The following is a 23,667-nucleotide window of genomic DNA, read 5'->3' on the forward strand; positions in this document are numbered from 1 at the left end:
AAAATAAAATATTATATACCTCTTATCTGTTGCATTCATAATTGTATTACATTTTTATACAGTCAATACAGAAATACATTCTAATATTTAAAATGCACACAACAGACCCTCACTTTCATGGAGAGATGTCTGTTCTGGTGAGTAGAGGGTCCCTTGCTCCGGTTCTGTCCTAATGTCATAGGCATTGGTATGAACACTCTCTGAGACTCGGGGTTTGTTTGCACTGGTAGTTGGAGGATCTGAAAGAATGAATAAATTAGATAAATCCAATGTTTCATATGTAAGTTTCCTGCAAACTCAATAATAATACTTTTCTCACACACACTAACGAAGAACTTCCAATATACACAGAGTCTACTGGTAGACAGGTATCATCTACTAAATGAAAAGAATGTTAATACTAATGTCTGAGAATCTTGTTTCCTGGAGTTTTGATATAGTTCTACAATTCTAATTTTTCAAATGTACGTTGCAACCTGTCTTAAAGAAAAAAAATAACTCATTACCTAGTAAATATACTTTGCAGAGTAGAAACATTGTGCAACTGTGCTGTAGTGCACAGAGGATAGCTATCACTTGTCTTAAGGTCCTATTATCTGAAGAGCTTCCTAAGTAAAAGGCCGAGTTGAATTTCATCCCTGTTTGTTACCATCAACAGAAGCTACTGCAAATTTTATACATTTTTTTACTTCATATACTATTTTTAACAACTCTTGAGCTAACTTCAGTTCTAAGAATATTAGCTGAACCTTACAGACAGCTAAGGCAAGTGTCAGAAAGCAAAGGAGATATCACAACACTATCATGAAGAAAGGAAAAAGTTAAACATAGTCTGGAAGAAAAGACAAAGATGAGAACATGAAACAACAAGAAAAACTGAATCAAAATTACTTTGACAGAAATATTAAGCATTCAATTGCCATCATGTTAGACTTATTGATGAAGAACAGACATCAGAGATGTAGTAGGAAATGTGGGTTACATTTAAAGGTAACACCAGATACGTAAATTCTTGCTGAAGAAATATAAGGATGAGCCTAGAGCGGAAACCAAAAGAAATATGCCAAGAAGCAGCAGTCTAGTCAAAACTTCGGCGACTGCTTCATGTCAAAAGTTGCGAGTTGTGGGCAGTGAAGCCTGCTAAGTGCTCTTTGAACGTGAATATAACAGCATGTTACAGAAAGAGGCAAAACTGTTCGAAGTTTGTGGAAATTTGATGCTAGTGACTTCGGAGAAAGATGGAAAAAAGGGCTGAAATAAAGTCTATGCAATAGCTAATGAAAACTCTCTCAAACTGACAAAAAATATCCCGATATAAAATCTAGTGGCACTTACAGAAAAAAATCCCCCACAAAACATGAAACAAAAAAGTCGTAACAGATGAGCTATTGGAAACACTTTATAACAGCTGTTACTACAGCGTATTTCAGAAGAGAAATCAAAAACAGAGTATTTGTACCTACCAAGCTGTAAAGAAATACTCTACATAAAACGCTGGTGTCTCACTATTTGTACAATTAGCCATAATGGAACATTCATACTAAAAATGTTATGCGTTAATTGCTATTATGATGAATGTTTGAACACTATTCAAATACTAGATTAAAAAAATAGGTAAAAAAATCAATAGATCTTACAAATTACAGGCAGTCAGCACAGTTATTTATCAGTAGTACATTCTTAGGTCAAAACCATCTAGTAAAATTTGACACTAATTAATTTACTATAATAGGAGTATTATGACCAAATTTAATTAAGATTTAGTAAGAAGTGTTATTACACTTCCATTAATTTAACCATCAGTATCCCTAGAAATGATACAGAGAAGCAACACTGAAATAACTCACTTTCACAGCTCCTGTTACACCAACTTGATAACAGACCAGAACGGACATCTGTGGATATTACATGGTCTGTAAAATAAAAGATTTGTGGGGACTGGGACATTTAGATTACTCTATATTAAACTTCAGTATTTTAATCTTCAATCTTTTCTGTTTAAATAATACAAGGCCCTGTTATTTTAGTTACTTGATATTACATGATACTAAGTCAATTTCAAACTGACAAATAATCAATTTGGGGAGAGACACATAGGAAGAATAAAGTTCAATTGTGCAGTGCCATACAGATGTTCCAAAGACAGCAGTCTGAACCAAAACCTCGCTTGCATCACACATTTGCCACCAAGCAAACGCTTTCACAATACTAAAAAGTAAAGACTGTTTAGGCTCTCTAACAAAGGCAAGAACGCACAATAAAACGAATTGTTGTCTTTCTATCTTTCTCCGCTACTATAAATCATGAGGAGATTGCCCTGAATAAAATAATAGCCTTTTTATAAATGGCTGCTGATCTAATATTCTAATTATAAGCATCTGCTAAACAACATCATTTTATATTTCTGTTAAAAATTTCTCCATAATTCTACTGATGCATAAAGCGATTTCGGCTAGGGTCACATCTTATCACATCATCTCCTGATGTTTTTTGATATAAACCACTAACTGCAATCAGGAAAAAGAGGTGATTTATGGCAGTATTTTCATTCATCTTTAACTTCAGTATTTTTCAGATTGCAGCTGGTAAAGCATCATGTAGTGACACTTTAACATAAAGCTCAAGAGTGAATCTGTAAGTAAAACCTACAATCATGCTATAATCACAACGTAACTGTAAACATTAAATGAAATGTATATCAGAAAATTCTAAGCAAAAAATACATTTTTTTTCAAACACGCCCACTCCTAAGAAATTACTCCAGAAAAGCCCTACTTTAGATACAGAGATGTGAGAAATACACATCTCGATTTATATTAATGCATAGAGTGTTTAAATAGAAGTATGATTTTTTGACATATGTTAAGTCATTTCTTAGCAGGGATGCGCACAGGAGATTTCTGAAGAAAAGAAACATACAAATGGGAGGAGAGAATGAAAGGATAAAGTAAAAATATGAGCTGGATGGATGGATGAAAGAAAGAGGGGAACTAATAGAAAGTCGAAGAGAAAAACGAACAATAGACAAAGAATAAGTTCCAGGAAAAATTGAGGAAATAAAGAAATGGAATGCAACTGGTTGAGATAAATCAGTAAAACAATGACTGAGATCTGTCAGAAGGATAGCTCTTAAAACTGCATGCATCCTTATATAAAGATATGATATTAACACTATGCAGAACCTGGTTAGTAAAGCTTTTAACAAGCTACCTAAAATTCTAACTGCATTTTGATTACATTACACCAGTTTTGCTTAACATGACATTCTGTCAGGAGTACATGACTGAATTAGAGAAACACGATCCAGTGCAAAAAGCAATTTGCAGGGAGTCAAGGTCCCATTTCTGGTCCTGCTGTGTGGTTTTGACGTGTTGACTTCCGCACGTACACTTCATCACTCTAAAGAGACAACAGCTGTTCAGAAGATTGACTCTTCAGTATTAAATATTTTAACTGGTGCAAAATCTTAACTAGTTAAATGCTCTGATGTGTGAGGGACAGATTGGATTATTTCAACAGACACTTGAACATCACTTTTACTATACAGGCGTATCCATTCCACCTAATACACTCAGGAGTAGATGCAGAAGTACTACAAGACAAACACTTCTTGTTTTGGAAAGGAAATTCAAGCTGTCCTGAGATACCAAAATAGAAAAAGCACTCTCAGAAAAACCTTCACTAACTGGAGATTTTCTCAGGTAAGTAACGAAAAAAAGTGAAAAGAAAATCAGTTTTCAAGCTTAAACCATATAGTATTTTTTCATGATCCTTACCTGCCAAAGGGAAGACTCAAAAGTATTTTTGAATTAATCGCAAAGGAGACCCACTACACACGACTTTTGTTATGGTCACATCTCACACAAAAATGCAAAAGCACAAAAAGGTGCAAGAAAAGTGTACCTGCAACTACCTCTAAGCCAAAACAAGCTTTTACAGTAACAGAGGAACACACAAGTCTCTTCATGTGTGAGAAAGAGAATATTAATGTTATACTTTAGAAAAGATACTTGAAAAAGATACGTAGCATTGCTGCTAATGTTCAGTTCACTTCGAAACAAGCAACAAATGCCAAGAAAACAAAGACGGTTGGGCTTAAAGCAAAATGTACACATAAACGATAATACCTGATGATCTCCAAGGAAATGACTTCTCAGTAGAGCTGCAGAAAGAAAAAAAAAATCACAAAAATTAACCATATGGCTACTTTGGATTTTTTATTTTTTTTAACCAAAGCATACAAAATTGTACCAAAAAACCCCAGCAGATAAAAGTTTCAACAGCCCATGTAAATAACACACCGCAGCATCTGACAACTAAACCGTTGGTTATTGATTTTAATTTTGGATTATTCAGTGGGAGTTCCCTGTAACTTACTGTATGGCAAATTATAAAGCAGCATAACCTATCTTCAAGAGGACAAGTAAGAGCATGACTTATGACACGCTCTTCCTATTTAAGGTCTAATGACGTACATAAAATAGTATACAGCAAGCGTGCACAGTCCTATGTGCATGACTAGCAGTAAGCAAACCACTTCAGAGACAGGAGCATTCGCTGCTCATGGTAGGGTCTGGCGAAGGAAGTTTGGGAACCCCAATTCTAGTGCATTTTGCTTCTATGTGTAATGCAGATTGGAAAACAATGAACAGAAACAGACTTATAATTTTTACTGTTATTTCATTTTCCAGTTTTCCAGAGAGAATTCTAGTCCTTCGCATATGATAAGTTCAAACCATATGACGTACCAAAACACCTTTAAGTGTAAAGAGATAACAGATTTACATTGCCAAGGTTAAAGAGAAGCCTTAAGAAACAACTATTTCACAAGATCAAGCAGATGTTTAATATCAGTGTAAACCCCTACTTCTCAATAACTATTTTATATCAAACTATCTTAACCATTTTGTTTCTTCTACAAAGCAATGTTATTTCACGTGTTGATAACTACTGATGCACAGCTACCTTTGCAGACAAATGCAAAATTCATCCATGTATTACTAAAATTAGATACTCTACGTATTTTTATGGAAAAATGTATTTCCTCGCTCTTCATATGAACTATCAAACTTTGAATATTAAATAATTTTTGCAATGATTATAAGCTGCTATTTTCCAAACAAAAAGCTATTTAAAGGAACAACAGGCAAGTCCATTAGATGTTATGATGTCTAAATATCAGCATGAAACTGTGTTTTTGAGTAAGATGTATCTATTTCTAAATCTGTATTATTTTACTTCTTTCTACCACAGCTACCAATTACAAAAAGTCCAATGTCAGAAGCACTAAATAAATACATAAACAAAATCCAACAGCATGCCAAAACAGGATAAGCAACTAGTTCAATTGAATGCCATCCCGTGGGTTTAACTGGGACAGTTTAAGAACTTATCCTACAACAACCAGCAGTTACCTTCCCCAAAACTCAGCTACTGTGACCATGTGAGTTCTGTCATTTCGCCTGAGTGTCGTCAGGAGGATGAGTTCAAACTACTGTCCTGGTTTAACCCGGCCGGCAGCCAAACCCACCACACAGCCGTTTGCTCACTCCCCTGCCCCAGCGGGGTGGGGGAGAGAATCAAAAAGAAAAAGGTAAAACTCGTGGGTTGAGATAAAGACAGTTTAACAGGACAGAAAAGGAAGACAATAATAATTAAGAGAACATCCAAACCAAGTGACGCGCAGCACAATTGCTCACCACCCAGAACCGGTGCCCAGCTAGTTCCTGAGCTCCGTCGCCTCCTGGCCCACCCCCCAGTTCTATATGGAGCATGACGTCACACGGTCTGCGATATCCCTTTGGCCAGTTTGGGTCAGCTGTCCTGCCTTTGCGTGTCCCCCAGCTCCTTGGGCACCCCCAGCCTCCTCCCTGGCAGGCCGGTATGAGAACCTGAAAAGTCCCCGACTGCTTGGCAACAACTAAACACATCAGTGTGTTATCAACGTTATTCTCATCCTAAATCCAAACCGCAGCACCAACCAGCTGCTAGGAAGAACATTTAACCCTAACCCAGCCGAAACCAGGACAACTGCTTTCAGTGGCATAGGTTAAATTGGGATTTAAACAAACCCAGATTTTGTGTGACAGAACCTGCTAAGGCGTTTCAGGAAAGAAGGTCATAGCCTCCAGCTAACGGGAGGTAATAAGCTCTACAGATGGTTATTTCTTAAGCTATTCTAACTTTCTCCGCAGAAGAACAGACCAAGTGAACACGGTACACAAGCTAGACAGCTCTGTGAAAAACCAAAAGTATCTAGACGCCCCTGGAACTCTGCAGCGAAGGAACTGTACCACCATCACCTGGCTATGCAGAGCAGTATGCAGTGCCAAGACCACCAAACCTCAATTTTTGCTCAGCCTTGGGCTAAAGTTCATGCAATTTAAAGAAAAAGTTAAAAATCTATCTCATTTCTAGTACACTACCATTGAATCTAACTAGTGCATTAACTCCAGAATGTTTCTTTGGTATATTTTGGGGATTGTAACTACATGCCAAAGCAAATTCTGTGCAACTTTACTGGCTTTTTGCTTGTAAGCTGAACTTGTAACTATTTTTATGCAACCTTTAAAAATATTTCTATTGTTAAAAATTCATGAGGAAATTTGTACGAAACCTGGTATTGAATTCAAAAGAATTTGTATGAAACTGAATTAATTTTAATTATTGAAAGCTGAGTTCTGATTGTTAATCTACATGAATTCTTCACAGATTACTCTTCACCGAGTAAACTAGGATGTAATGGGTTCTTTAATCAATTACTGTTAGCCTATTCATTAACACTTTGCTCCACTGAAATTAAGATATATGAAGACTATTTGATAGATACTGCAAACAGTGGCCCCTTATGCTACCTCAACACCAAGTTTTACACTCTTCACCTCCTACTTTATTCCTTAGACTTTCTGGAAACTCAATTCCTTACAATGAGATGACATCATTCTGTGGTGCTAGCAAAGGTAAAAAGTGCTAAGCATACAGAAATACATTACTCTTACCTATACAAGATTATAAAAAACCCCAGACGTATCTCTGCCCAACACATCTGGCTAACTGAACCTTCTTTACATGTACAGGACTTGTGAACGGTAAAGGCTGCTCTGACTATGGGTCATAAGTAGAAAGCTACTTCATGAACAATTAAACTGGTTAAGAAATTAACTTGATTGTTATTATTTTTGCAAAAGTCCAGCATCCACCACCTACTGACTTCATCTTCTAATTTTGTCACCTTCCAGATGAAATGTTTTTAAATTACCAAAACCTTCAGCTTTGTTAAGTAAGTCTAATGCTTTTTATTCCACTGTTTAAAAACCAACGTGGTCCAACACCGCACTACCAATGAGCAGCTGCTGTCATTAACTAGTCATTGTGCTGTCTCTTCCTGATATTAACATGTAATATATCTAAAGAGAGCACTGCACTTCTAAAAATACTTAATTTTAGCCTACTATTATCCTTGAAAAAGAATTAGGTTAGTAGGGTAGACATGCAGAAATTATATTTTTCTTTCAGAACAGTTTGGTTTGATGTATACAGTTTTTAATTAAAGAAGTTAGAAATAAATATTATTACAGTATAGCAGCTATTTTTAAATGCTACGGAGGGAAAGCATAGATAAAATATCAGACATACGGTCATGTACGTGAAAAGAATTTTCTCTTTCTTCTCAATCTGCTTCACAAGAGCACAAAGAATAAGTTAAATAAAAACATAACTAACTCTACGTTAAGTGCATTTAAAATCCATACACCAAAACACTAATTTTTTTGCCAGTAACACAAATATTGGTAACTGAAGACAGAGTATGCATACAAACTCTGCTGAAATCAATCTATTCACTTTTTTTTTTTTTTGATCCTTTGCATTTTTATTTCTCACTTCTATTTCCTAAGTATCTGGATTTGTTTGGTGTGTGTTTGTTTAGTTTTCTCCCTTTCTTAATTTCACACCTTTTCTTTACTATCTTACATCTTATTATAAAAACTGATGTCTTAAGAGACAAAATCGAACTAGCTGCCAATCTAGAAAAAATATAAATCTGATAAATGGAAAAAGTTTCGTATGAAGTCATGTAGAGACAAAACATACTAAGTATCACTAGTACCATGTTACATTCTTCAAGCAATAGCTCTCAGATAAGCACTTTCCAGCTTTGGCTTTCCAAGCTAGAAAAGGAGGTCAACGTTTGTCCCAACTGAATGGCCATGATAGCTGGAGGACCTGGCCACACTTCGAAGGCAGAACTGGTCGGTCGAAGTCATGGCCAGGTCTCAATAGTACCTGTATATGGGATGGCAAGGTCACAGAAACAATACTAAAATTTAAGAAAAACACAGATTTCTAATTTTTGTTAAGATGTCTTCAGCAGTATACTATTTATTAAAAAAATTATGTAAACGCAACTAGGATCTTCAGTTTCTAGACTGGATAATTAACTTAAATTCTTGGTGCTACATACATCTTTTGCAGGTATTATAGATGACATGAAACAGTTTAAGCCTATTGTCTTAGGAAGTATTCCGTAAGATTAAATGTATTTCTGATTTAAACAGTGCTGCTTCCGAGAAAAGTAGTGATTTCCACTGCCTATCTTAACTGCTTGAATATACCGCTGCTGTCATCAAAAAAGGCAACAGCGGAAGAAATTAAGTATTATTTATTAAATATTTCTAAAATGGTGAAAAGCTGTAAAAAGCTAAATATATAATTCTGTTGAAAATGTATGTACCTCACACATATTTCTTTAGTATTTTAGTTTACTGCTTGGCTAAGCTTTCATCATTGGAATACATCTGTTCTGTCAGGCACCCAGTAGCAAATGGTTTATTCGGAGGGATTCATGCTTGCTGCTTAGGCAGAGCTGCCAGCCAAAACTTAAGTGCCCGTAAGACTGAATGTATTGTTTTACCTGCCCTTTATCTTCCATTTTATATATCTACATCAAGAACAAATTTACAATTATATGCAGTGTGAAGCTTAAAGCTTTGTATAACAGTAAATTCTTGGTATAGGGAGATTTTTCTAATAAAATGGCACATATTAAACTCCATAAACTTGTAATACACATTACAAGCAACTGGCAACCATCAAAATCAGTATAACGAGATCTCATATTTTTGTTTTTCCTGTTGACACAGGTTAGCAGATGTTTTCACAAATATTTTAACTAAATGAGGTAATTTGCAGCTTTTCTGATAGCTATCTTCTTGTTTTCACTAACATGCCTAATTCCTGTACCCACTCTGCTAGACACTGTACAAAGTACCAAAGCCATCTTAAGTCCCACATACGAAAATCAAACGGCAAACAGTCCCACCACTCGCTAGATGTTTTCAGCTGACACAGGCAAGCATTAGTGCTCTGGGTATGAATTCAGAAACCTGTAGCTGCAATACTACACCCAAACGTGGTCACTCATACTGAAGGATGCTATTTCAGTCTGAAACCCAACACTGACAAGCAGTTGAGACTCCCAAGCCCCCACAGCAGGCAGCCACGCGGAACAGCTGGGCATGGGAAACACCAGCCCCATGGACAGCAGAACCTATGCTGTCCGACACCGTGCCGTCCCATGCTGTCCGTGCCGTCCCATGCTGTCCGACACCGTGCACAGTCAGCACTGTGACAGTAGTAACAGCACTCTGCCCACCGCCAACGCCTTCCTACCTGTACCACAAAATAGTAATTCAAACTGCAGGTCTCTGGCATGTCTGACTATCTTTGGAAAGAATTAACATTCTTTCAAGTGTTATTTTAGCTAAATGATGCACCACAGTAACTACCATGACACTCGCTGCCCCTTCAGTCCTTCAGGCATTTGCAGAGGGTGACAGGTTAACGGGTACCGCCTGATCCATCACAACTATCCACTAGAGACTTCAGGTCATCTTGCATGAGCACTCGTGTGAACAGTTACCATAATTCAGCTGACACGCAGTCACTTACTGCATCTCAATCTGTAGTCTGTGGTAGATGTACGTTCACAGTAAAAATAACAATCCTATTTTGTAGCTCAGTCTACTATTGGGTAAGATAATAAGTATTTACATATGCAGCTGAAGTCAATATTAAATCATCACTCTTCAATTTATCACCAGAGCAACTCATCAGTAAGATACAATTATTTTTTTTTTTCATATTTGAACATCAGCAAATTGCATAAAAAAACCTCCAAAATTCCTCAATTCTACTGGCATTCAAAAGCTTTGATGGAATTTCAGAAAGGCTTACAGTCTGGGTAAACAGAAAACAAAAATATAAATACCAGAGCTATAACAAGAAGCTTTGCAAGTTTCAGTCATTTTTCATTCAGAGATGCAAAAAATAAGCATTTCTAAACTTCTGTGGACTCAAGACAAACAACAGCACACCCTGTAATTTGAAAAGAACAGTTGATGCTGCCTGAGTGCCGCAGCTGAAGTGCCAAAGGAAAGGCATAGCGTTCAGCATCAGAGACTTGGAATGATGTCTTCTCTTTCTGAAGGTAAGTGCTTTTGATCACCCACTCACTAAGTAAAACATCTTTATTAGCCTTATTAAATGATGGATTGACTGGAAATAGAGTGACTCTTTAGGATCTAAAAATTAGAGTAGGGGACCCTCTAATGTTTCCTGCAGTCATTTGGTAGAACTGCAACCTAGAACATACACAACACATACTGCATGCACATCAAAGGCTGTATGTCCACCTTAACCACTAATGAAAATACCTATGAGCATGATTCGTACTGTATTTACATTCCCAGGACTGCCTGGAGACCTGAAGTAAGCAAGTAAGAAACTGCACAAACCAGAAGGAAACACATCAATGGAAACTTCTGTCTAACCTGCAGCTACAGTCAGAAAAGCAAATCCGAACCAGGCTGTGAAGAAAACATGAAAAAATCCTGAAAATTTGCCGAAGTTCTAGACCAATGGTTCTGTTCTTGTTTTTCCTTCCTTTTTTTCTCCCCCCCCCCGCCCCCCGGGAATTAGCAGAAATGAAAGATAAGAAAAAATAAATTCATTTCCTAAGACAATTCTAAAGTAAGGGCATTTCAAAGTTCAATCAAATAGTCACTTGATGAGACTGTTTTAAAAATAGGAGAACAAACCTAACACAGTCTATTCACAAGTTCTGAAACTAAGGTCACAAGATATCATTATAAAACTATTATAAAACATAATAAAATAAACCCCAATTATTTGTAATCTAGAGACTAGAAACTCTACAGCTAGATTGAAGATTTATAACACACTAAGTAAGAACTGTAACACCTAAAACAATCACAGCATGGACCGATTTCTAACAAAGGGAGATTCCTTTGTTCTGCAGAGATGGGTACTTCCTCCAAATGTTTAGCATCAGCGACTGTTAGGTGACTTGACAACCGCTTATTCTGTCTAACATGGCAAGTAGTTCCCAGCTAGCTACTAACGACGGAATTAATCATCGTTTCCTCTGAACTGTTGGGATAAATGGACTATTACTATCTGTGCCCAAAATATCTTCCAACAGCTCTTTGATGATCAACTAGAAGATCTTGATTTAAAATTATTCACTACTTAGCTAAATTCTGTCAAATACATTTTAGCTCTGCTTTTATGCTGAAGCTCTGCAATGAAAATTAAGTATATCTTTTCTTTCTCACTTTTAAATTAAATGTAGCCCTTTAATTGATTTGTTTTCAAATTTCAATAAGTGTAATATTAGTATAAATAAATAGTTTAAATTACTGTGATTCCTTCCCTCTTCCTGCTCCGAAAGCACATACTGATTTCTAAAGGTAATTTGTACGGAACTTATAATTTGCCATGAAAGTTTGGGGATGACATGTATTGCAATACATGAAAGCCATTTCAAATATACCTTTTGGAAGTGCTGAGATATTTGATACATCATACAAACAAAATGAAATTAGTTTCTGTAAGGATAATTACACCGTGAACAATCTTGTCGGGATAAACTTGCTGCTGCATGCCGTGGAATGCCCAAGCGTGGGGGCGGCACACGGTTTGGAAGTGTCTCGCATGTTACTGCTCCTCAAGTGGAACAAAAGTTACAGAGCTTAACACGATGGTGAGCAGGCTTTCAAGTAAAACTACTTGCTCTGTTTACACTCTTAATAAGCATTCGACCATTTCACGAGAAAAAAATGTGTGACCATGAAATGCAATACATGGTCATCTCACAAAGTTCACAGTGTTCAATCACCGAGTGCAATATTTTACTACATCACTTGGGAATATTTTCTACTACTACAGAAAGTGCACATTGTATTTCAGCTGGCACTGGGAAAAGAAGATTATCTGCTATGTAAAGCAGAGAAAAAAAACCATCCTAGTAGCTATGCAATAAATTTACTTTTACAAAACTCAGAAGACTTCATGTAGGCACATTATTACACAAACTGACCGTTCAGTACTTGAAGCATTAACATTTTTTTGATTATTTACTGTACTGCCAAAAGGACTTGCATGCTGATGAAGTCTAGCGTGCCACTTATATACTTTTCTGTTGTTAAAGTGCTTGTGACAAGCTGCTATTACAAGTGTGGTATTTTACAATTAAATTACTAAGTATGAGCCTTTTGGTTCACAACACCACAGTTTTCATGAGTTACACACAACAGATAACTCACAAGAAGAATTAGTCAGCTGTGCGAGTCATACAGCCAACTCTCACCTGAGAGGTTAGGCAACGTGCTTGATAAAGCGAGCCCGACTACTGACCCTCGGTACCTACTGCCATCTACCCGCGTCAGCACATACGCCACCACCGAGATGAAAGTTAGCTGCAGTGCCGTATCTGTTTGTATGGGAGGCTGAACAGCCCAGTGGCTTCTTCACAGAAACCTGTGCATGTTTTAGCATGAAACGAAAGTAAGAGATACAACTGAAAGCTCGCATTGTTTTTCCCAGGCTATCTTCTCCCATCTTGTAGCGTATAATGCGGGTAAAAATATTTACTGCTTGCATGTAACACTAATCATGTATCATTTTAGGCTCTTAAGAGGTTTGAAAGTGTACAGGATGCCATGAAAGATCTCAGAAGTGCTGAGCACAATACCCATTTATAAAAATAATTATGAGAAGAAATAATTTTAATAGGCAAGTAAGCTACAGGTACACAAAAATAAAGCCGTATTGGAATTCAGGCCTGCAGCTGACTTAGCGCTTCCTCCTCCACCCATTACACTACAACTGCTTAGGACCTGCTCGTTCTCACCTTTCACACTCCTCTTAAGAGAGCAAAACAGCCAACTACTCCCATGAGTTACTTGCATTTACAATATACTTGTAATAGAGGTGGACAACAGACTAACAAACCGAAACTACACGTACCTTCTGTTTGTTTTGCTTTGTTCATGCGTACAAAGGAATACACACATTTCTTAAGGACTAGCAGTAACAGAATGAACCACGCTTCTGAAATGGGAGTCCTTCTCAGGCGCGCTCAAGTAGGTGACAGTCTGATCACCAGTGCCTACCTCCAGATAGATAAATCCAGATGGATTTATCCAGGTGTACATCTGCATGGCCTGCACTTCATACCATGCTAGTGTTTGGGCTCACAGCCAGGAAGACTAGCTGAGAAGCTCCACGTACTAGCTGCAAGGAAGTTGAAGCTGTTTTAAGGTAGTGCTGTCGCATTTCCCCATTCCCTCGGCAGCTGCTACTACGACTTGTGCAACTGCGTGATGAGCTGGCTCAGTGATGACTCGACTGACACCCACAACAGCTTGAAGCCCAAGCTGCAACTACCAAGACAGGCGTATGCAAAAGTACCTGCGACTTCCTGTCAGCATCTCTTTTGCAAAGCAGCACCACCTCCAGGCCAATGCCGGCTTGCAGGAATCCACTTTAGAAGTGGGTAAGTCAGAGGCACTGCTATGACCACCGACTTCAACAAAACCTTCAGCTGGACCTCTGAAACGAAATGCTCCCGAAGGTTTTAACCATATTAAAGGAGATTAAAGCACTATCTTTGAAACAAAGCATTGTTGATTTCCTGAGGGACAGAAACCTTGAACAAAAGATAAAAAGGCATACACATCTTATGCTTTAGTTTTGCTTGCTTTTCTAGTTTTTGTCATTGCTTTGGTTTTGTGTGGGTTTTTTTTATATGCAGGACTCTCTCAGACAATTCTTACATCTGGCTAGGAGAAACATCATCTTGCTCTCTAAATGCTTAACTTCTTTGTGTTTCTGGGAGCAGGCTGTTAGCTCTTCATGACCCATCTCTCAACACAGCATTCAGTTTCCAAGTCTTGTCTCCATGCCCTCTTCGTGTTTATTTAATTTCTTGTCTTAGCAAAACATTTACATCACCTAGTTCGGGGAAACACAAGTACCTTTTTATGGCTATAAATTTTGCTGCTATATTTGTGTCTGCTGTGATACTGCTCCAAGAGATTGTTTTACCTTCATTCTTTCAACAACTCTTCTAACTACACTGGAAACAACTGGTTGTGAAGAAATGAAAGCATCTAATTCAAATACGGATATTATTTTCTTCAGCTTCTCACACATCTCTTAAAAGGGATATCCACGTTAAAGAGTAAGTAAAGAATTAACCAAGGACACACAGATCTCAGAACATATTGTCTAAGTCAAGTTTTAATCCCATGTCCCTCAGTAAAAAAGTAATGTAGTATAGCATTCTCATGTATACAGGACCAGACTCAGCTGAGATAAGAAAATTTAGAAAAATAAGAACAGTGGTCAGAATACAGAAGTGTCTGTAAGAACAAAGACTATAATTAGGCTTTTATTTTAAATGTTTAGAATATTTTATTAATAACTATGGAAAATTTATGGCCCAGAAAACAAGCACTTGAAGAGTTTATCTAGATTCACAAATGTACTCGTACCAAAGTATACTACAAATCAATTGACGTGCTAGTATTTTCTCCCCCTAAACTTTTATAATCTTTTTTTTTATAAATACAAATAAATATCATTTAGCCATAAGGAAGTAACCACAAGAAGAAATTACTCCATGATGCTATAAATTATGTTTTCCATTTTGGTAAATGATAGTAGTATAGGTTCTAACTTATTGTGTAGATACTGGTAATTGTACATTATTTCAAAACCTACACAGTATTATTTGTGGGATAAGCTAACTCTGGTGTTCTTTGTACGTGAAATTCTCTGGAGTTGGGATGTAGAACAACCTCTTCCTTTGTATTACTCAGGCAAATTAACTGAAAATGGACATTCAAAATTGAATGAAAAGTGGTTGGAGGCATAAAATAACTGAAGCTTTTTACTTATTCTTCCATAGCAATTAACTTTTTTTAGCTTTCAAAACAAAATATGAGTAACAGCTGGAGAAATTTTGGATCCAGAGGGAAGATAGACAAGTATGAAGGGTATAAAATAGTCATCTTGTCCAAGGAATATTTCTGAATATTTCAAAGTTTCTTAAACGAAAGTTCTCATGGTAGTAACAATACTGTCAAATGACAACTTGGGTCAAGTAGTCTGATGTACAGAAACAACTATGGTAGCTGGTACACTGGATTTTTTAAATTTATTTTTAAATAATCACCTCCTGTTTCTTAAGTTTTTGTAGGAAAATCTTTCCATTTAACTTGCAGAAATATTTATTATGGCCACAGGAGGAAACACTTCAGAATGATACTCAAGTTTACTGCTGACAGAATATAGAAACAAATAGTATTTAAGGCAAAAAATAATAATGTTCAGAGCATACTCTCTATGTACATGCCAACATGAAGTTTGCTGTAACCTGAAATGCAGGTATGAATGGTTCATAAGAGAATGCATTATCAAGACTTTCAGATTCAAGAGTGACCAATCATTTGATATGCTTGAGATGAATGAGTGCCCAAACACATTCAGAGTTTAGAAGTTTGCTAAGGAATTAAAATAAAATAAATAATCAGAATATTAGTTACAGCTCAAATATTAACAAAATGCTTTGGTATAGTTATTGTCATTGTATGTGAAATGTATTAGGTATGTTTCACACTATTTAAATATGCTAACAATACACTTATAGCAAGATGTTCCCTGAAAACAAATGTAACAACAGAAAGTACTTCAGAAAACCTGGATGAAACTACATAAGTTAATACAGGAAAAAAAACCCAACCAAAACAACAAAAAAACCCCCATTACTGCATTTAACTAGCACTGTTACGTTGATACAAATATGTATAACTCTACTGTACTTCTCTTTGGCTGAATCTTAAAAGTAAAATTCGACATATTTAAAGAGAAATTAAAGTTTTACATACACTCTATTGAATATGTAATCAATTCTTAGAGAGGCCTCTTTAAGCTGTCCCATAACTCTTTATAGCAAATCTGCACGGTTTTTTATAGTTCAGATATTAATGGAAGGTGAACAGCTATCAGTGAAAATATATGTATGTAGGACATAAGCATCACTAAGAAGCCTTTTAATTTATGGGACATATGAAAGTAAAGTCATCAGGACTTGTACCTTGTGCTGGCGATACTTGGTGATTCTGCTCCAAGCCTACATCTTTCTAGCTGATTAGCCACAATTTGCCTTTCCACTTCCAGTTCTCTGGTAAGTCTTTGAAATTGGAGCTCCTGAAATTTCAAAATAAAAAGAAAAGCATTCTTGGTGTTAAAAAAATGGGTGTGGATTAATTCTGAAACAATCACTGTTTCATCACAATCATGTTTCTTGCTTTGACTCTTCCTTAGTGGAATAAACTATTAGAAGATTAAAGTGGGAATGTAATGGTTCTTTAAATCAGTGGTTCATGCAAATATTGACTTATCACCTGTTACAAAAGGAAAAACATGTTTAAGCATTTCTGGATTTTATTCCTCCTGCAATTAAAATTTTTGAGTGTCCTTATGTTGCCACAATCTAACAAAATCAGTGCCTATAAAGTCAGTCTTCAATTTAATCTATAAACAAGGTATATTGGAAAATACTGTATCCTAACCTTTCCAGCTGCAAACCTTCAAATCCTAAGCTACGCTATGTTCTGACTTCTGTATTCAAAACCTTAAAATTTATTATTTCAAACTGGCTGAGGGTAGAGACGTGCTATTTCACCTTTCCTGATTTCAGCTCTTGTTACGTTTCTTGGTCAAAGGTACTAAACCTCAGCCTTTGTAAAAGGCTTTTGGAACATAATGCTCAGAAGACATGGGAAATACAAGTGCTGCACAGAATGTTTGTGTGTTATTAAAATCCGGAAACATTTTCTATAAACATGATACTCTGAAATCTATGCTATGTCATCAAGGGATATCAGTGATGTTTTCACCCAGTTAGCTTTTGTTAATGATAGAAGAGGATTCTATCAAGCAATTGTATTATTTGTCAAACTGATATTCTACATTCCCTGAAGTTTACTTAAACTGTTCAATACCATTTAAAAATAGATGAACACCAATATTTAATAATCTGATGAAACAAGTCTTATATAAAAGTCAAATACAGCACAGAAGCATTCCTTTAAAATTAAAGAGCAAATTACTAATAGGAGGGTTTTTTCTGAATGTAAATCATGTAATTGTATTACACAGTAGTTGCACAGCTTGCCACATTACAAAAGCCACCTTCGCTCATAGATTATAGTGAATGCAAACTATTCTTTCACACCTTACACTACATGGAACGAGGCTTAAATGCTTTACTTTGATTGATGGTCCCTGAAAGAGCTCTCTACTACTTGCAGTTTGTCCACCTTTTCAGTAAGGTAAAGTGGGGTTCAGCAATGCACCCTATGGCTTTTGGCAGCCTGCAAGTACCTCTCTGCCTCTCTCGGCTCCAGTCCTGGAGGGCTTCGCTGCAGTGCAAAAGAGAGGTCAGAGTAACAGTGTAGTAAAAAGATACTCTACACCCAAGATTTACCTTGCAGAAGTAGGGATGAAGTTTTTCCTACTGACAACACAATAAGATTACCTCCAAGAACCCCCAAACAGAAGGCTAATTAACACTGATTTCATTAGGAAGCCAGTTGAGGACTAAGTCAAACAGCAGCTGCCACACTGCCGAACTCTGTATTAGATGACAAAAAACCCCAACCAAGCTACTGCTCAAAGTCCGATTCGAGCTCCATACAACAAACTGTTGAAGACAGGCCACACAAGCCACTGTACAAGGAATTACAGACACTTTCAATCATTTCTCAGAGCTCACTAACCAAACTGAATAAACACACCCTAGTATTCTAAATATTGGCCAACAAAACCATTTGCCTCCAGGATGTGGAACTCACCCGCTACTGCCACAGGACACAAGCATCCACAGAACAAGACTGCATTTTTCTACTATTGCTCTACTAAGAACAGTTCAACAGAACAGAATACTCTTAGTTCTGTTAAAAATAAATACGTAAACAATGGAGGCAGCGGGAGGGAGATGTGGTCCTCAACTTCCTCCTGACCACCCCTTCCATTAGGTTGGCATCTAAGCCGTCAAGCTTCAGCATTAGAAAAGCTGAGCACAGTCAATGCTCAGACATGAAAGAGCATTTTAGGACATATGTCCTAAACTTGGATTTTATTAAAGCCTGCTTTTAGACAGAATTCTAAAGCTAAATCCTTTTAATCCTGAGCCCTGATATGAAAAACCTCATGAGCATGATAACCTGCAGACTACAGCAAATCTCATGGGCCCGTATATGGACTAGAAAGTACGAATAATATCAGAAGAATTATTCTGAACAATATCAGAATATTGCACGACATGTAACTGCATCCAGCAGCAGAGACCCAGTTGTCACAGCCTGATGCTAGGTCTGAGCATGACTTGACTTTATGTTACACCAAAGAGGTACACATGCACCCAGTCAGTTCGTGTGGGGAGTTTTCTTTTGGAGAGAAAATAAGGGAGAGTGCATTAAGCAAAAAAAAGGTCAAAGAAATATAAAATGAGAATTTATTTTCCAATTCTAAGTCTGAATATAGATAATACATCCATCTGAAAGCCGCTTCACCAGCCAGTCATTAACATGCTAGTGGAGAGTGCTGTGAGTTTCAAAAAACATTCAGATGCTGAAGCTCTGTAAGTTTTGAAGCAAATGTCAACACGACAAGCTTCTTCCAAGTAAACCACGATGTATTATATAGCATGTAACAAACAAATCTTTAAAATAAACAGTATTGCACTGCTTGTTTGCAGAAATAACATAAAACATTTATGTTTACAGCCATTTCCTGTTCCTTACTTTTCAATCAATATTTAAATAGCAATGCCATTAATACAAACTATGAATTTGAACACGAGACTCAAGATGCCTATTGTTATTTACTGATCTTTTAATCAGATTAATAAAATAAAACATATGTTAGCCATTATTTGCTTCCATTCAACCAACCTCTATTAATTTGCCTTTTCATTACAGGCAGGGGCATTAATGAAAATAACATTATTCTAGAAAACACTCTTCATACATGCCATGAATACACACTCGTCTGAGCTCTCTCCTCCCTTCGCTATCTTCTCCTGCACTGTAACAGAGCCCTTTACACCAGCTCACGTGCGTTTATGCAGGAGGGCAATTTATAAGGCAAATGTTATCACTAGGCAACTTTTGCCATTTTGCATTCCAGGAAAAAATTGGAGTAAATTACCAAATCCTACAAAAACGTTGACATTGTCTAGAAAGCCTTTTTACATAAAGTGAATGAATTAAAAAGGAACATGTAACAAAGGAAACAGGACAAAACTCCAGTTCCGACAGTTACAATGGCAGAAATCAGATACACAAGCCCAGACTTTATTTTCCCTCTTATCAACCAAGCTTGCATCTACATGATCACAGCTTTTAAAACTCATTTGTCATACAATTCTGTCCTAAAGATGCTTAAGAGGTGAACCAGTTAATTGAAATAATCAGAAAAATCAATAATGATTTACATTTTACAAGTGTAAAACAATTACAGGTTTAAAAGACAAAAAAGCCCCACTGAAACTGAAAGAATGACCAATGCAAAAGAAGTCTTCTCTAAAACACTACAAAACTGTAACAGCTACAGAAAATACTATATTTTTTCAGCACAGAAAAGGGATCAAGATAAAATACAGAAAAAGAAAGTGGAAGATATGCTGTATTTTTCTCATTTCTCAATGTGCTTTCTTTATACAGTGTTAATAGTTATATAGTTTCCTTCCCACCCTCCCTGAGAGCTCCTCAGAGTATATTTAAATTTTTCATCTGGAAAATAAAGGTCCACCCAATTCCAATAATCACCTCGGATTTTTGAGAATTTCAGGCAATGAAAAAAAAATAGGATTAGTGAGATTTCAAATCCTAGACTTGTTTGGGTGGGAAGGGACCTTAAAGCCCACCCAGTGCCACCCCTGCCACGGGCAGGGACACCCTCCACTAGCCCAGGTTGCCCAAAGCCCCATCCAACCTGGCCTTGAACACTGCCAGGGAGCCAGGGGCAGCCACAGCTTCTCTGGGCAACCTGTGCCAGTTCCAGTCATGGTAAAAAAACCTTCTTCCTCACATCCAATCTAAACCTACCCTCCTCCAGCTTAAGGCCATTCCCCTTGGCCTGCCACTGCAGGCCCTGGTAAAGTCTTTCACCGTCTTTCTTACGATCCCCTTTTATATATTGAAAGGCTGCTCTAAGGTCTCCCCAGAGCCTTCTCTTCTCCAGGCTGAACCAGCCCAACTCTCTCAGCCTGTCTCCACAGCCGACGTGCTCCAGCCCTCGCATCATCTCCATGGCCTCCTCTGCACTCTCTCCAACAGCTCCATGTCCTTCTTGTGCTGGGGACCCCGGAGCTGAATCCAGGTGGGGTCTGACAAGAGCAGAGTAGAAGGGGAGGATCCCCTCCCTCTACCTGCTGGCCACGCATCTTCTGATGCAGCCCTGAATACAACTGGCTTTCCGGGCTGAAAGCGCACACTGCTGACCCATACCTAATTTTTTGGACAGTGGCTTGGCAACTACATCAGCCAATTCCCTCAGGACCCTGGGATGCATTTCATTGGGTCCCCTGGACTTGTGTGTTCAGGTTCCTCACATGGTCTCAAATCTGATCCTTACTTACAATGGGAGAGATGTCATACCTGCTGTGAGGTTCAGTGCAAAAATTGCTCATATTCTATCAGAAAAACTGTGCTAAGTAGAAATAAGATGAAAAAAAACCACCACGCTATGTTCAGCCACTTCTTATGAGGTACTCGCACTGTTGATTTTGGACCAACACCATCGGTTGTTTACAGTATTCTTCATAACTTTACAGTTTTGATGCTGACAAAAAAAATAAAAATCCAAAAAACCCCACAGTGCACTGAACTGCAAAGGTGTAAAAGGCATGCCATTTTAAAATCATTTTGATGGTTAGGAAGATCTAATGTATTTTTGCAAGTACAGGCAAAGCATCAAAAAAATTTCATTTTTATTTTCTAGTTTGAGTAAAGTTCTCATGCGTTGCAGCCCATGGTCCCAATGAAGTAGCAAAGTTTACATACTTTTTGAAACAATGAGTGCTGACTTTTCTATGTCTCTTCTGAAATTTGATATCTGCAGCTGTAGTTGATGTGTCTTAAATACCTGCATAAATACGTATGAGGGATAATTTTAGAGGTAGCATCTTTACAGATGGAATACATCTTGTTTTAAGCCTTTTTTTTATCTTAAATCATAGTATTACAGAAAACTAAGTCCTAATCAATTCTAAATAAGTGCATTGATCATCTCCATAGTTTAGGCTTCCTTGTAATGGTGTTTTACACCACTTTGGATACCTAGCACCACCATGTTTATCTATCAGACAGTATACTACTTCTTGCAGGAATCTATTTGAATTTGTTTCTCTTGGCAGCTTCTCTGGAAGTAGTGGGAGAGCATGCTCCTTGAACAGGATGCTCCCATACAATGCTGGCTGCCAGCAACAGAGAGAAGCTGCTGCCCTAGGCGAAAATCGGTATTAACTGATTTTTATACTACTGGCATGTGACAAAATGGCATGACAGAAGCCAAATAAAACAATTAATAAGTTTGTTTTCATTTGCAGAAGAACATTTATGCGGCCAGAACATACTAAAGTTGTGGATGTAGATTACAGAATATGCTGCCATTCTGCATCAAAAGGACCAACCAAATCTTCTGAAACACACACACTACAATGCCTTGGCCAGAGCTACTCTTTTTCAAAATTATCCAATATACAATGAGGGGGAAAAAAAGCCCTATAATTCTATTCACCTGTTTAGCAGTAACTACTTAATCACCTTATAAAACTACAGGTTTTGTATTCACAACCTACACGAAGTTACAAAACTTACCAGCTTTAAATACAATTACATTTTAGTAACAGGAAGCACATACATAGTTCAAGAAAAAGAAAGCACCTTGCTTTGGAAAGGCGATCATGCAGACTGCAGGCAAACTTCCATGAGTGAAAACGAAAACCCATCAAATTTTTGAGCTGTGTAATTTCCTTTTGGAGGCTGAAGTTTCCAGAGGAGGAACCAACCCCGCACGGGGTGCCGACCTTGTGGTGCATACCCCAGGGGACCAACAACAGCTCGTACTTGGCAGGCTCTGCGTGCCAAACAATACTTCATCTGCAACAGTGTCTAGATCCCACTCAAGAACACACTTCAAGGTCTTCACCACCACAAGACACAGAAGAGACAACTTACACCAGTCACTTGTCATTTGAAAGCCGAGCACCTCTGACCGGCTTGTGGCTTCCTGGCAAGCGAAAACAACTGCCACCACACTATGCTGGGCTATTCACAGAAAACATTTGAAACCAGATAAGCAATGGGAACGTAATTTGTATGACTGACCATGAAGACTGTCATTCTCCTGCTTCAGGCTTTGGATAATAAAAGGTTGAGGCAACTCTGTGCTTCCTATTTGCATCTCATTATGATGCCACGTTGCAGAGATCCAACATTTTCATTTTTGTTTATGAGGAACTTTTATCCCTCAGTAACATGGATGAGAACAAGGAGACTACATGCACAATTTTGAAAATAAATATAACTTTCTTCCTGCCCTGTTGTGATTTGAAAACCTCTGGCAAAACACAGATAACTTTAAACAAACAGTGGTCCAACTGGCTAACCGAAGGTTTTCTGGTGACAACTATGCAAGAATCAGCAGGAACGGCACAAAGCAGTGAAGACAACTCACAAACTCTTTTTGAATGGTACGTGTCTGGCTAGTCAGACCAAGATTGGGCAGTTGGGACATCTGAGAGAGATGATGCCTTGACAGAGAGATGTGGCTCTTGCAGCTTCTCGGCTTCTACAGTTCTCAATGGTTGCTGTGATAGAAGACAGGGCTAGGATGGGATGTTATTTCAAATTGTAGTAACACTGGGATATACCAAGTTGCTACAATTGCCAAAAGTCACTGTCTTTGTCAAATATTAAGAATGTAATTGTAAGCTTAACTACCAAATGTTTTCCTAATCATAAATATCTTGCCTGTTGAACAATTCAGTTGAGCCTCTTCCAGTAGTTTGAGTCGATCTAAGAAAGCATAGCCTACATGAGAGGAATACTTTCACCTTGCATTTACCATTTCTCATTCAACTGCAACATGCAGTGCAGAGCCACACAACTCCCGTTGCCTAGGAAAGTTCAAACGGTGCCAAAGAAAAGGCAATTACATTTTGGACATTTCTATGATACAAATGTGCAACAAAGAGGACAGACAAAATTAGGTGCATTTATACCTCCTGCACTA

At 37.5% G+C, this 23,667-nt stretch overlaps 1 protein-coding gene across 11 annotated transcripts in view; it reads right to left on the minus strand.

Annotated features, from left to right (window-relative positions):
- PKP4 (plakophilin 4) overlaps nucleotides 1–23,667 on the minus strand; it is a 102,248-nt gene that overhangs the window by 41,928 nt on the left and 36,653 nt on the right. For 4 of the 11 annotated variants that reach the window (XM_054829111.1, XM_054829105.1, XM_054829106.1 and 1 more), the window contains exons 3-6: nucleotides 16,460–16,572; nucleotides 4,128–4,162; nucleotides 1,848–1,913; nucleotides 108–239 (exon numbers count right to left, since the gene is read on the minus strand). In XM_054829111.1, coding sequence (XP_054685086.1) covers nucleotides 108–239; nucleotides 1,848–1,913; nucleotides 4,128–4,162; nucleotides 16,460–16,572 — 346 coding nt within the window. The remainder of the gene's footprint in view (nucleotides 1–107; nucleotides 240–1,847; nucleotides 1,914–4,127; nucleotides 4,163–16,459; nucleotides 16,573–23,667) is intronic. The other 7 variants (XM_054829110.1, XM_054829114.1, XM_054829113.1 and 4 more) reach the window with 4 other exon arrangements.

This window comes from Grus americana, chromosome 6 (genome assembly GCF_028858705.1).
Source record: "Grus americana isolate bGruAme1 chromosome 6, bGruAme1.mat, whole genome shotgun sequence".
In the NCBI taxonomy this organism is placed as follows: domain Eukaryota; kingdom Metazoa; phylum Chordata; class Aves; order Gruiformes; family Gruidae; genus Grus; species Grus americana.